This window comes from Medicago sativa, chromosome 6 (assembly GCF_051527215.1).
Source record: "Medicago sativa cultivar Bolivia chromosome 6, Bolivia_mono, whole genome shotgun sequence".
NCBI lineage: Eukaryota > Viridiplantae > Streptophyta > Magnoliopsida > Fabales > Fabaceae > Medicago > Medicago sativa.
The window spans coordinates 37,174,981-37,187,593 of NC_140754.1; the positions used below are offsets into that span (position 1 = coordinate 37,174,981).

Here is a 12,613-nt window from a genome sequence, read left to right on the forward strand (position 1 = left end):
GATTCTTGTCTCCTGGAAGCCTCCTGGAATGAGTTAAAATAGGTTCAAACAGTTAGAAATAAAATTATAAAAAGTAGAAAGTTAGAAGCTATCGCGGCACAAACCATAAGGAACCGGAAATCGTTTCAGCAAATAGTATTCTACAACAGACATAGACGAGGAGAATGTCATTGCAAAAGTGGTCGTGGCGCTTGACACCTGCAAAGAAGACATCCGATCCAATTAGGAATCATACTAACCAACTGTTTGATGATCAGGATAAGAGAAGGGCGATTTATATACTGCAGTTTGAAACTATCGATTGAGAAGGGACCCCTAGCTCTAGAAAAAGCGGACCCATAACAAATCTGCCCCCTAGTCCCAGCAATCCACCGACTATACCAGCCAGCACACCAAAGATAGTGAAAATACAGTGAAAATATTATAGTACTACATGATATATTAAATGGGACCTTTTTCATTATGGTTTCCTTATTCCATGTCTTAAACCCTTTAAAGAATGCCTTTGTTGATGTGCCTGCATAAGAGTAAAAATATTCCGAGGAGCAACAAAAATGTCTAATTCCTGGTTACCTAAGAAAAGAACAATAAGCAATATAGTGACAAGCCAATCAGGAAATACAACGTTGAAGACCACTCCAATGCTGATTCCAAGCATTAACATAGGTTGAATGAGAAGTGCCAAATCATAGTCAATGATTGGCATATCCAAGGTAGGATGTCTCAGCCTGAGGTTGTAGTAGACAGTTGACAGAGCTGCACCCATGACCATACCTGAAACAAACAGAACACCCCTTAAATTAATAAATATAATGCTAATCCAAGAAGCTGCATAATTTTCTCTTTGATAATTGTTCAGGGATAATTTAAGAAAATTGTTTAATTAAGTTTTTTTCATCGTTAGGATTTAGGAATTATCTAAGAAAATTGTTCAATTAATTATTTTTTTTATCATTAGCAAACACTTATTATCTCGAAATTTATCTAATATAAACCTTCAAAAATATTCAAAGAGTGACCCTTACCATTTTAATAATATTGACCAAAAATAATCAAATCTGAGACTTACAGATCCGAGTTAGAGAAAAGGAAACCAAGGTAGAACAGAAGCAAAGAGGAAAGCACGTTACCTCTGGTTTAAATCGGAGAAGATATCGCTACATGGAAAACTTCGAAACTGCTCCTTTGGTTCAGTTTAATTTGTACTTCAGTTCCGGTCCGATTTGCTTCACACTCAGTTTGGTTTTTTACCTCTTGACTCATCTCCTTCTTCAGTTCGGTTTCACGCCGGCTTGGATCTTGTGATTAAAGATGTGGTGTGTTGTTGATGCTTCGATGCGAACCGATTTGAAGAGGTATTGTGATGCTGGATTTCGAATTTGTGTTAATGTCTGTGGTTTTGGTCGAATCACTGTGTTGTATGAATGAATTCGTGAAATAGGTTTAGGCTACTGTGTTGAATGAACACGAGGAATGAATAGTTAGATAAAATTGAAGAAGAAGAAGAAGAAAGAAGAAGGATGCGCTGCGTTTGGTGTGATTGGGAACTGTGGTTGTGATTGAGCTTCGACGGTGTGGATGGGAGAGACGGTGGTGGGTTGGGATAAGGTTTTTGACTGTTCGATTGAGTGAAAAAGTGAGGAAGGTAAAGTGTATGTGTTTCACGATAGAGAAAGAGGGATAAGGTAAAAGTTTTTACTCATATTACGAAAATGCCACCGCATTTTTTTCCCTTCATTCCAATTATCCACTGATGTAAATGGTACATGCTATTAAGAATTCCCCTCATGTGCATATGTCAACTGATGTAAAAACCCACAGTCTATATGTTTCCCTTCAGTTATTTTGCGACTGATGTGAAAACTAAAACCCCCATGATGTAAAATATATATTTTGTAGTAGTGCTTGGCTTTCTAGAATCACTCTAATAAATTGCATGATAGTGTTCATGTTTGTATTGCCAAAAACTTAAGGAGTTTTCTGTTATTATTATATAAAGATATTAATTTATTTTTTTTTGCAGATCCTAACTATGACCATAGGCTTTTCTTTTTTTTTTTAACAAAAGTAAACGATATTCATTCATTCAAATTGATAAAGTGCATCGATACAATACAAATCCAAATTCGCTAAAAACAAAAAGGATGAATCTGTGAACAAACTCACAACATCCATGTTAATAGCATAAAATGGCAAAGTATATATGCCTACAAATATGACTAATATGACTATATTGAAGTCTCCGGAATACTCATGTCTCCGGATCTGCAACGTTGATGACGCCAAAGTCATTATCATTGATCGGATTTGCACTTGTGCAAAGTTAATCTTTCAACCTGAATCAAATAAACGCCGCACTAAGACAGGAAATAAAAAACACACCGCACAAAGACGGGAAATCAAAACAAACAGAGTCATTCAGAGACGACGAAATCACAAAAACAAACGAAAGAAAACAAAAAATATGTGAAATCACTTATTCAATTAGGATAGAAGGAAAAACAACTCGGAGGGGTGATTTTTGCGTCAAAATTGACCATAAATCACCCCTCTGACAAGAAGGAAAAATAAGAAAGGGGTGACGGCTAGAAGGAAAAACAACTCGGAGGGGTGATTTTTGCGTCAAAATTGACCATAAATCACCCCTCTGACAAGAAGGAAAAATAAGAAAGGGGTGACGGCTAGAACTATGGCCGTAGGCTTGATTATTTTTTGCAGATCCTAACTATGATCGTAGGCTTGATCCTGATCCACATAAAATAGTTTTTTTTTTTTTTGTGGTGGTCAGGGTTTGAACCCCAGACTTTTGCATATATTATGCATTGTCCATACCAACTGTGCTAAGCTCATGAGGACACATAAAATAGATTTTGAATAGTACTAAAAGGAATGAATTTGATTTTTGTTACGGTATATAACAATTCTCTAGGTTGTGAAATAACATGCTTATTTTTCTTTTTTTTTTGGTGGTGGTCGGGATTCGAATCCCGGACCTTGCATATATTATGCATTGTCCAAACCAACTGAGCTATGCTCACGAGGACACACGCTTATTTTTCTAATGAATCTCTTTGGTTTTCTTTGGTCAAACTATATCTCATACATTTGGACTAAGAGTAGCTTTGGAGAAGAAAGCAAAATAAATATATTTTTATGTAACTTGGGTATTATTATTGTTTTTATGTCAGTTATAACAAACATAGCTCAATTTATTGTTAAAGTCTTTTTTATGTTTATCATGAGTTAGTGCCTTAATCAACCCTCAATGATTCCACTTTTATTGGGTGACCAGCGAATATTATAACTGAATAAAGTTTATTGTTAAAGTCTTTTTTCGTATCTTCTTTCATGTATATGCCTCTCATGTTTTAAAGTTTTACTTATGTTAAAATTGAAGTTATGCTTCTTTGTTGGTCCCTATGCTCTTTATTTTTCCGCATTCGTTCCTACATTCAACACAATTTTTCAAAAAAATAATAAGAACCCTAAATTTCAAAAGATTTTTCAAGTATAATTTCTTCTATTGAATCTCTTTTTAAAAGATTTTTTTGGGGGTGGTGAGAAAAATAGGAAAATAGCTTGGATTAAATGGGACTTAATTTGTTTATCTAAGGAGTATGGTGGTTTGGGGGTCAGGCGGGTGGGTGCTTTTAATATTTCTTTGTTGGGTAAATGATGTTGGAGGTTGCTGATAGATAAGGAGGGGCTGTGGTATAGAGTTTTACGGCTCGTTATGGCGAGGTTGGGGGATGGCTGCAGGAGGGTTGAAACCAAAGTTCGCTTTGATGGCGGATGATTAACAGGGTCCGAGAGGGGACTGGTGAGGGAGTTGGGCATTGATTTGATGAAAATGTCTGTAGCGTGATTGGTGATGGGCGAGGTACTCTTTTTTGGTATGACAATTGGATTGGGGAAATTCCTTTAAGATAAAAATTCCCTAGACTTTTTGATTTAGCTGAGTAAGGAGAGGACGATGGAGTAGATGTTGAGGCTAGGGTGGGAGGAAGAGGGAGCGGCGTGGATGTGGAGACGTCGTTTGTTAGCTTGGGAGAAAGAGAGTGTGAGGGAGTGTTCTGCTCTATTACTTAACATTGGAGGTGGTTATTGGATCTTGCTCGTGGCTACTCATCAGTGCGGGAATCCTATCGCTATTTAACCCTCTCAGGCGTGAATATGGATAGGAATCTTGTGGATGATGTCTGGCTCAATCATATTCCTTCAAAGGTATCTCTGATGGTGTGGAGACTCCTTTGCAACAGACTTTCGACTGGAGGCAACTTGTTACGGCGGGGAGTTATTCATTTTGATGCATCGACGTGTGCAACAGGGTGTGGGGCGTCTGAAATGGCATTGCATCTATTTCTCCATTGTGACTTTTCCAGCGGTCTTTGGTTCGATGTGCGACATTGACTAGGTAATTATGTGGTTTCTCCACGTGACCTTCGATAACATTTTCAACATTTCAAAAAAATGCCAGGTATTCCAAGGTTCTCTCATTTATTCCTAACAATCATTTGGTTTGTTGCTGCTTGGGTTATCTGGAAGGAGAGGAACAACCGTGTCTTCCAACATACGGCTGCTACCCCTTTTATGCTTATTGAAAAGGTCAAGCTAAATTCATTTTTATGGTTAAAATTAAAGCATGTTTCTTTCAGTTACAGTTATCATGATTGGTGGAAACATTTGCTCCCTTGTATGGGCATTATTGTGTAATTTAGCTTGTTTGTTTGGATGGTGCTTTGTTTTAGCACCTTGACTTTGTAAATTTTGCTAGTGTCTCTCCCTCCCACGCCTTGTGCGGGGGTGAGTCACCGTTGTCTATAATATATCTCATTTTGATTTGTTAAAAGAAAAAACCCTAAATTTCAAAAATAATCCTAAAAAGTCTGAAAACTTAATTTATCCCCCTCTTAGGTTACAATCTGAACTTACAATAGCACCATGGAAACTCTACGACAAGGTTGTCAACTCATAGATCTAACTAGAAATTGATATTTTCTGTTCAACTGTTCTCTTGGCCTACCTCACACTTTCTCTCAAAAGGCTGCAAAGAAAAGAAATAATTAAAAGAGAGTTGTCACCAATAAAATAAATTTAAAAGAGAGATGTATTTCGGACTTGGAGAGAAAGAGAAGGAAGGAGAATTTTGTCACAATATTTCATTTTAATAGTTAATGATTTCGTCCTGGCAATTTGATCAAAGTAGAAGCATATGATTTTAATCACAACCATCCATGATTCATCCAAACTTGATCACCAAGTTTGAAGCACATGCCTATTTTCTAGTACGCTATTCTTTTACTATTCAAACACACGCTCTTGTCATGTGCTACTAACTTGTTTCCCAATTAATTCAATTAGAAGACATATTTTGCTCGCGGATGAATTTTCCGATAAGAGGTTTGCGAGCAAACCTCTATTTCACGAATGCTTAGCGAATGCATTTTAACAGTCAGATCCCCCTCTAACACAATACATGAGTGGTTGGCAGATAAATAGAGTTGACTAGAAGCCTTCATATTCAGTCGTGATTACTTCGCAAGCACGCAAGTCGCGATAAATAGCTTATCCCTTCCGATATAATCAGAACTCCTGCGGTAAATTAGTGATAATATTTTTCGTGGATTCACGAACTTAAATGGGATTACCTCCTATATTGGCACCAATGAGAAATTAAAAAATATATATAAAAATAACTCGTATAAATTATTGCATGAGCAGCACAATGAATGGGCCATCCATGTGCTTTACTTACGTATGGTGCACTATATATACAGCATAGGCACATTCAGTATTTGCAAATACCATAACATTCAAGCATCGATTAAAAACCATTATCAAATTAAGTCCCCTTGTAATATCAAACAATATCATGGCCCAATCTCTGTTATTCACAGTTAAGAGGCGTAACCCAGAAATGGTGACTCCATCAAAACCCACACCTCATGAAATAAAATTACTCTCAGACATAGATGACCAAGAGTCGATACGTTTTCAAACTCCTGTGATACAATTTTACAACTATAGTCCAATTATGGTAGGGAAAGACCCTGTTGACATTCTTAGAAATGCACTTGCAAAAACACTTGTGTTTTATTATCCACTTGCTGGTAGATTGAGGGAAGGTCCTGGTAGGAAACTTATGGTCGATTGTACCGGAGAAGGTGTTTTGTTTATTGAAGCTGATGCTGATGTTAGTCTGAAAGAATTTGGCGATGCTCTTCATCCTCCATTTCCTTGCTTGCAAGAGCTTCTTTATGATGTTCCCGGTTCTACAGATGTGCTTCACACTCCATTGGTCCTTATTCAGGTATATATGTGCTACTTCATGTCCAAATAGCATTTCTCATAATATAAATAGAAAAATGTTTGGTTGCGTACTATTAGGCGCATACACCTTGAGAGAGAAAGAAGTAAGAGTATGGAATGTGATGAATATGAAAGGTTGATGATGCGATAAAAAGAAAGATAAAGATAAAATGATGTGTTGAATGAATGTTGGAAAATACGATATGTAGATTTATTATTGTAAAAATAAATTATGGTAGCGAGTTGCATGAACAGTCCATATTAGAGGTACCCGGAAAATATACAGTTTCAAGTTGTTTCAAAAATATGATTTTCAATATAATGATCATGACTTTTACGAAGTTGTCATATATCACTTTTTAAGAATACTTGCACATGCTAAATCCAAGAGGATGTAACCCAATTTATTTAGTTCGTCATGTTTATATTTTCTGTTAGAGACTAGACTACCAAAATATGCTAAACTAAAGCTCTAACGTAACTATATTCACACTACAAGAAATGAAGGGAATTCCGACCAAAAAATTCCGAGGAATCTTGGTTTCTCGCTAAAATAAGGGTTTTCCGAGGAACAATTTCCTCGGTATGCACGTGTCAGGAATCTCTGCTCCACTAGCTGCATAATCAGTTTAACACGGTTTTCAAGATTACATACCGAGGAAGTACCGAGGACAATGTTTCTCGGAGAACATGTTGTCATTTCATTCTCTATTACATAGTGTACAATATTGAAACTTAGAAAGAAAAAGAAAAAAAAAAACTGAATGTGTGCTTCATCTTCTCTCTCAACTGCGACACCATGCTCTCTCTCACCCATACCTCACAAAACCTCCATTTTTGAGCAATTGAAGTTTTGCATGTATCTTTTTCTTCTCAAATCCTTCAATAGAAGCTAAAAAGGATCAAGGTGAGTTAATATTTTCCATTTTCGTTTTTGATTTTTTGCTGAACCCACAAAACCCTTTTTCCCCAAAATTCCATTTTTCCCTTTTAATTGAATTCCATTTTTCCCTATTTGATTTCATGGTAACAAGAATCGCATGTTTTGTTTGTGTTTTTGTTCTTTAGGGGAGGTTCGATCTGTGTTGTTTTGCTGGCCGAATTTTGTCCTGCTGAGATTGTATTTTTAAGCGTTTACTGTAACAGGAGGGGTTTGTGTAGTTTTGGTAGGTGCTGTTATGTTGTGGGCGTGAGGATGTTTTATTCTCCTGTGTAATTTTGAGCTCATCCCACTATCTTTGTGAAAGCTCTTTTCATATATATAATATGCTTTCTTCAAAAAAAATATATATAATATGCTGTAATTGTTCATTCATTATGTATTGTTGTTACAAACTTCTTTGATTTAGTTCCAATTATGTTCAATTTTGTGCATTATCTATGTTGTATTGTATTCAATCTAGAATAACATCAACTTTTTAGTGTTTAATCATGTTTTTATTTTTATGTATTGTGGAATTGATGCAAAATTTGTGAAAAACTGAACAATAAGTTCCTGCAAGTGTGAAAGTAGTGAAAATTTAGTTTTTTTTTAGTGTGAAAAATTAGTAAAATTAAGTTGATTGATTGTTGAGTTATTTGAAATTATGTTGTTTGAAATTTGAAAATAAAATTAGCGCTTTTTTGAAATTTGAAAATAATATTAGTGGTCTTTCAAAAATTTGAAATTCAAAAGTTTTGGCACCCAAAAAAAAATAATTTAATTTTTTTTTAAATTAAATACATTCCGAGGACAATGTTCCTCGGAAATCCTAGTCACTTCAGTGACAGCTTTTCAGATGCGTCAGTCTGCGATGCAGCTGTCAAATCATTATTCCGAGGACATTTTTCCTCGGAAACAAAAGTTCCTCGGAAATTTCCTCGGTAATAGGATTGCAACCAACTATTTTTCCAGGACATGCGTTCCTCGGAAAAAATTGGTATTCCGAGGAGATATTGACGATTACCAAGGAGTTTTGTGCCTCGGAATTTCAAAGCTTTCTTGTAGTGTCAAGAGGGATACATATATATATATTTATTATTTAGTGTTTGGCGTTCCTCGAATATGATTGTCTTGTTTAGAGGAATCTTATGAGAATTCAAAACAACAATTGTATTTATACCATCTCTTACAAAAATATTTATATTTAAATTTATACACAACAGTAAAGGTATGATTGTAACCATATGCAGGTAACACGACTCAAGTGTGGTGGTTTCATTTTTGCTCTTCGGATGAATCATACAATCAGCGATGGATCAGGTATAGTTCAGTTCATGAGTGCCTTAGGAGAAATATCTCGAGGGATGAGTGAACCGTCAATCTTACCTGTGTGGTGTAGAGAGCTTTTAAGTGCAAGGAACCCACCAAGAGTGACGTGCACTCATCACGAATACGACCCAGAACCAGACAACAAAGGAACCACTTTTTCCTTAGACGACATGGTCCACCACACTTTCTTCTTTGGTCCCACCGAGGTGGCGGAAATTCGCACTCTCCTTCCTCCTCACCAACTACGACAACACTCTATGTTTGAAATCATCACTGCATATTTTTGGCGTTGTCGTACAATAGCATTACAACTAGATATTGACGAAGAAATTCGCTTAATCTGCGTTGTGAATGCACGTAGCAAATTTGTTAACCTATTTCTACCAGATGGTTACTACGGTAATGCTTTCGCGTACTCTGTCGCAGTCACAACTGCAGGAAAACTAATTGAAAATCCGTTGGCATATGCATTAGATTTAGTTAAGAATGTAAAAGCTAATGTTACTAAAGAGTATATGCAATCAACCGCAGATTTAATGGTTATGAAGGGTCGACCGTATTTTAATAAGTCGGGATTGTATTTAGTGTCTGATGTTACACGTGCTGGATTTGGAGATGTTGAGTTTGGTTGGGGGAAAGCTGTGTATGGAGGACCAGCTAAAGGAGGAGATGGTGCTAATCCCGGTCTTGCTTGCTTTCATATAGCTTTTAAAAATGTTAAAGGAGAGGAAGGTGTGGTTATACCTGTATTTTTGCCAACAAAAGTCGTGGAGAGGTTGGTTAAAGAGTTGGATGTGCTTAAGAGAAGCATTAATAATCCAAAATCTGGTATTGTTAATTCTTCCTTGTAATTCTTGAAAAAAATTTCCTTTTCTTCCCTTCACATATGCAAAAGTTTTACGGGAGATCCTGTAGTGAACACTTTTTTGTTTTATCAAATTTCTAGTAATTACCATGATTACTGAATATATATATATATATATATATATATATATATATATATATATATATATATATATATATGGGGTTTTTAACTTACATCCACCTAAAAACACTAAGGTGCAAGTTAGCAAGCTACACCCACCTAAAATTATTAAGGTGTAAGTTAGCAACCTACACCGACTTGATTATTTACACTCATTTTTATAAGTATTATTAAGGTGAAAGTTAGCAACCTTCACTAATTTACACCCACTTTCATCATTTCAAATATTGTTTCCTTAAAAGTTTGCCCTTCTATTTACAAAATTAATTAGAATATAAACAAATGGGTGTTTTATTAAATTATAAGTAGGTGCAGGTTGCTAACTTGCTAACTTGCACCTTAGTGTTTTTAGGTTGGTGTAAGTTAGCAGCCCCCATATATATATATATATATATATATATATATATATATATATATATATATATATATATATATATATATATATATATATATATGGGAGACATTTATTATAGTACAAGTTAACTTTATAAGAATGAGATAGACCTAATCCAAATATCTATGACCATACTAGAGTATACATAAAAAATTCAGAGCCACCCCTTATCAAATCACTCGAATGGCATTCGTGATGTCCAAGTTTAGCTGTGGGAAGTGTGGCAACAGACACTAACTATAACATTACTGCTTTCTGCACAGATTTTTGTTTAGTGCTAGCTTAACTAAGATTAGAGCTTCCTATATTTAAATCCTCTTGACATTCCCTTCAATTAAATAACAAGTGTATTGAAATAACAATTCATTTTGAAAACATGGAGAAGGACCTGAGATCTAGCCAAATTTATATCATCGTGTTCTTTTGTACGACACAAGAAGAGATAATTCCATGTCCTCAAATTTTTGAAAACATATCATTACCAATGTCAATTCACTCAACCGCTGAAGACACACTTTTAAATTTCAAAGTTAGAATTGATTAAAGGGGGCTTCTATGGTGAAGTTACTTTTATGACTTTTTTGGAAAAGTCGCTTATGTGGCTTAATAGGAGAGTGCCACGTGGATGTCTTTTTAAATCGGTTGTTTGGAAAAACGATTTTAAAAAGCTTTTGTTTTAAGAAAAAAGATATTTTTAATTTCTTTTTTATTATTGTTTTCATTTTTATCCCTTAGGATTGTGTTCCTGGCTCTGATACCAGATTTGAAGTGGGGTCTTTCGCGGAATTTTCTCGAGCTCGAGCTTCATTTATAAGTTGTTCAATTCTTTCTAAACCCCAAAAAGGTTCTAAAAGAATTTTTGCTCTCTTCTTTTGAATCTCTGTGAGATTTTCTTGCATTTCTTCTACCAGATCTTCAATTAAATCTATATGAGATCTCATTAAAGTTTGAGCTTTATATATTATTTGTTTGTATGTTATTAGATCATAATACCATTCTATATCACTTACTAGATGTTGTAACCTAGTTTTAAAAAGTATTAATTCTGATTTAAGAGTTAAACCAGGCATATCTAATTGTTGATTCTCCAGCGGAGGTTTTCTTGTTCTAACATTTGTTCAGTTTTTATTTGTTTTAACATTTTTTCGATTTTTGCTAAACCTTGAAAGGGTTCTAAAAGCATTTTTGCTTTTTCTTGCTGAATACTTGTAAGAGTATTCAAATCTTCTATTTCTTCTAATAACTTAGAAATAGAATCTACATGGTAGATTATTAAATCTTGTGAATCAAAAAGAATTTGTTTTAACATAATTCTTGTATTTTGATAATTTATTTCAGAAATTATTTCTTCTAGTTTTTGCTTATAGAGTTGTAACTCTGTTTTTAGATTTAATCCAGGCATTTTGACTTTTTATAGTCTTTGATTAATCTTATTAACCTGTATCGATAGAGTTTTTATAGAATCATGCAGATCCTTAAGCTCTTTTTCTCTGCTTATTTCGAAATCCTTCCTAGGAGGTTCGAATGAAGTGTTATTTGAGGATGAGGCATCATCTTCAAATATATTTTGAGAATTTAATGGTTTATTAAAATCTGTCATTCGAAGACTTTGGCTTTTAAGTAATGGTTTTTCTGTTTCTTCAAACAGATTCTTTTCTGCTTTTATTAAAGAAAAGCTATTTCTTGCGAAATTTTTATAGATTGGTGATTCTAGAGAAACGAATGGTTTAAACAACTCATCAATATGAATTGTATCTTTTCCTAAGAATTCTATGCTATGATGTGAATTACTCAGAGCATAATTAATTCTATAATAAATTGTAAAAGGATGATTACCTTCTTTCATGAATTTTGGATTTTCCATTTTATAATGAAAAACTATGGATCTATCTAGATCTATATCTTTTAGGGATAATCCTATTTGTAAATTTATATCAAATTTTATTTTTCCATCTTTAAGATTACATTTTCCTTTTGCAATCATTGCATGGTTTTTATCTAAAATCCTAGAGTCTTCTAGGGCTATTTCTAAGGGTGAATTAATACCTTTCATGAAGGTACTTTTGATTAAGAATTGAATGGTTGATATATGAATATAACCAATTTTCCTTCTTTCGTTTTCGGAAAACGTTTCAAGTCTCTTTATGATTTGTTCTTTGTTTATAGTAGATATAGCTATTTTCCCATTAGTTGTTTCAATAGGAATTGCTTCTTCTCCTGTTACTATTCCAAATTTCAGAATATTTTTTCTTGAAAGAAATTCTCTTAATTTACTAAATTTTCTTTTAAAATTTTCTTCAGCAGTTAAAGATAAATCTGCTTCTTCTATTTTATTATCTATTATGCTATCAGCATAATAACTAGATGTTCCTTCAAAATATGAAATTTCAGTCATGTTTAATATGCAGTAAAGTCATACCTGATTATTTCTTCAGAAATATTGATTTTTGCTTCAGTAATTCGATTTCTTCAGCAGTTTTTTCTGCTTGTGTTGAGTTTTTCCCAACTCAGGGCGAATTCCTCCAGAGTATTACCTCAAGAATTCTCAGCTATAGTGTTTTACCACTATAGGACCACTAGTTCTTAAAACTAAGAGGCAAGCTCATATCAAATGATATAACTTATATTGCTTCAATTCATGGTGATTACAAATGAGCTTCAAGGCCCTTATTTA

General features: G+C 34.3%; 2 protein-coding genes and 1 long non-coding RNA gene across 3 annotated transcripts; 1 reads left to right on the top strand and 2 right to left on the bottom strand.

Annotated features, from left to right (window-relative positions):
* Positions 1-576: 576 nt before the first annotated feature.
* LOC146914910 (uncharacterized) lies at positions 577-1,241 on the bottom strand. The gene is made up of 2 exons (XR_015014443.1): positions 1,131-1,241; positions 577-774 (listed from the first exon to the last, which is right to left on the bottom strand). It is a non-coding gene; the product is annotated as an uncharacterized LOC146914910 (long non-coding RNA).
* Positions 1,242-5,830: 4,589 nt separating this feature from the next.
* Positions 5,831-9,411, top strand: LOC146914911 (benzyl alcohol O-benzoyltransferase-like). The gene is made up of 2 exons (XM_085717566.1): positions 5,831-6,310; positions 8,482-9,411. The coding sequence occupies exons 1-2, from the start codon at positions 5,873-5,875 to the stop codon at positions 9,409-9,411; spliced, it is 1,368 nt and encodes a 455-aa protein (XP_085573692.1). The 5' UTR covers positions 5,831-5,872.
* Positions 9,412-11,350: 1,939 nt separating this feature from the next.
* On the bottom strand, positions 11,351-12,334 carry LOC146914912 (uncharacterized). The gene is made up of 2 exons (XM_085717563.1): positions 11,533-12,334; positions 11,351-11,457 (listed from the first exon to the last, which is right to left on the bottom strand). The coding sequence occupies exons 1-2, from the start codon at positions 12,332-12,334 to the stop codon at positions 11,351-11,353; spliced, it is 909 nt and encodes a 302-aa protein (XP_085573689.1).
* Positions 12,335-12,613: the final 279 nt, after the last annotated feature.

Bases quoted from the DNA above. Each gene is read 5' to 3' on its own strand.
- LOC146914912 (XM_085717563.1), bottom strand. From the start codon at position 12,334: ATGACTGAAATTTCATATTTTGAAGGAACATCTAGTTATTATGCTGAT. The intron at 11,458-11,532 runs ATTTTAATAAAC...CTTCATTCGAAC, and splicing joins CCAAAGTCTTCGAATGACAG to CTCCTAGGAAGGATTTCGAA.
- LOC146914911 (XM_085717566.1), top strand. From the start codon at position 5,873: ATGGCCCAATCTCTGTTATTCACAGTTAAGAGGCGTAACCCAGAAATG. The intron at 6,311-8,481 runs GTATATATGTGC...AACCATATGCAG, and splicing joins CTCCATTGGTCCTTATTCAG to GTAACACGACTCAAGTGTGG.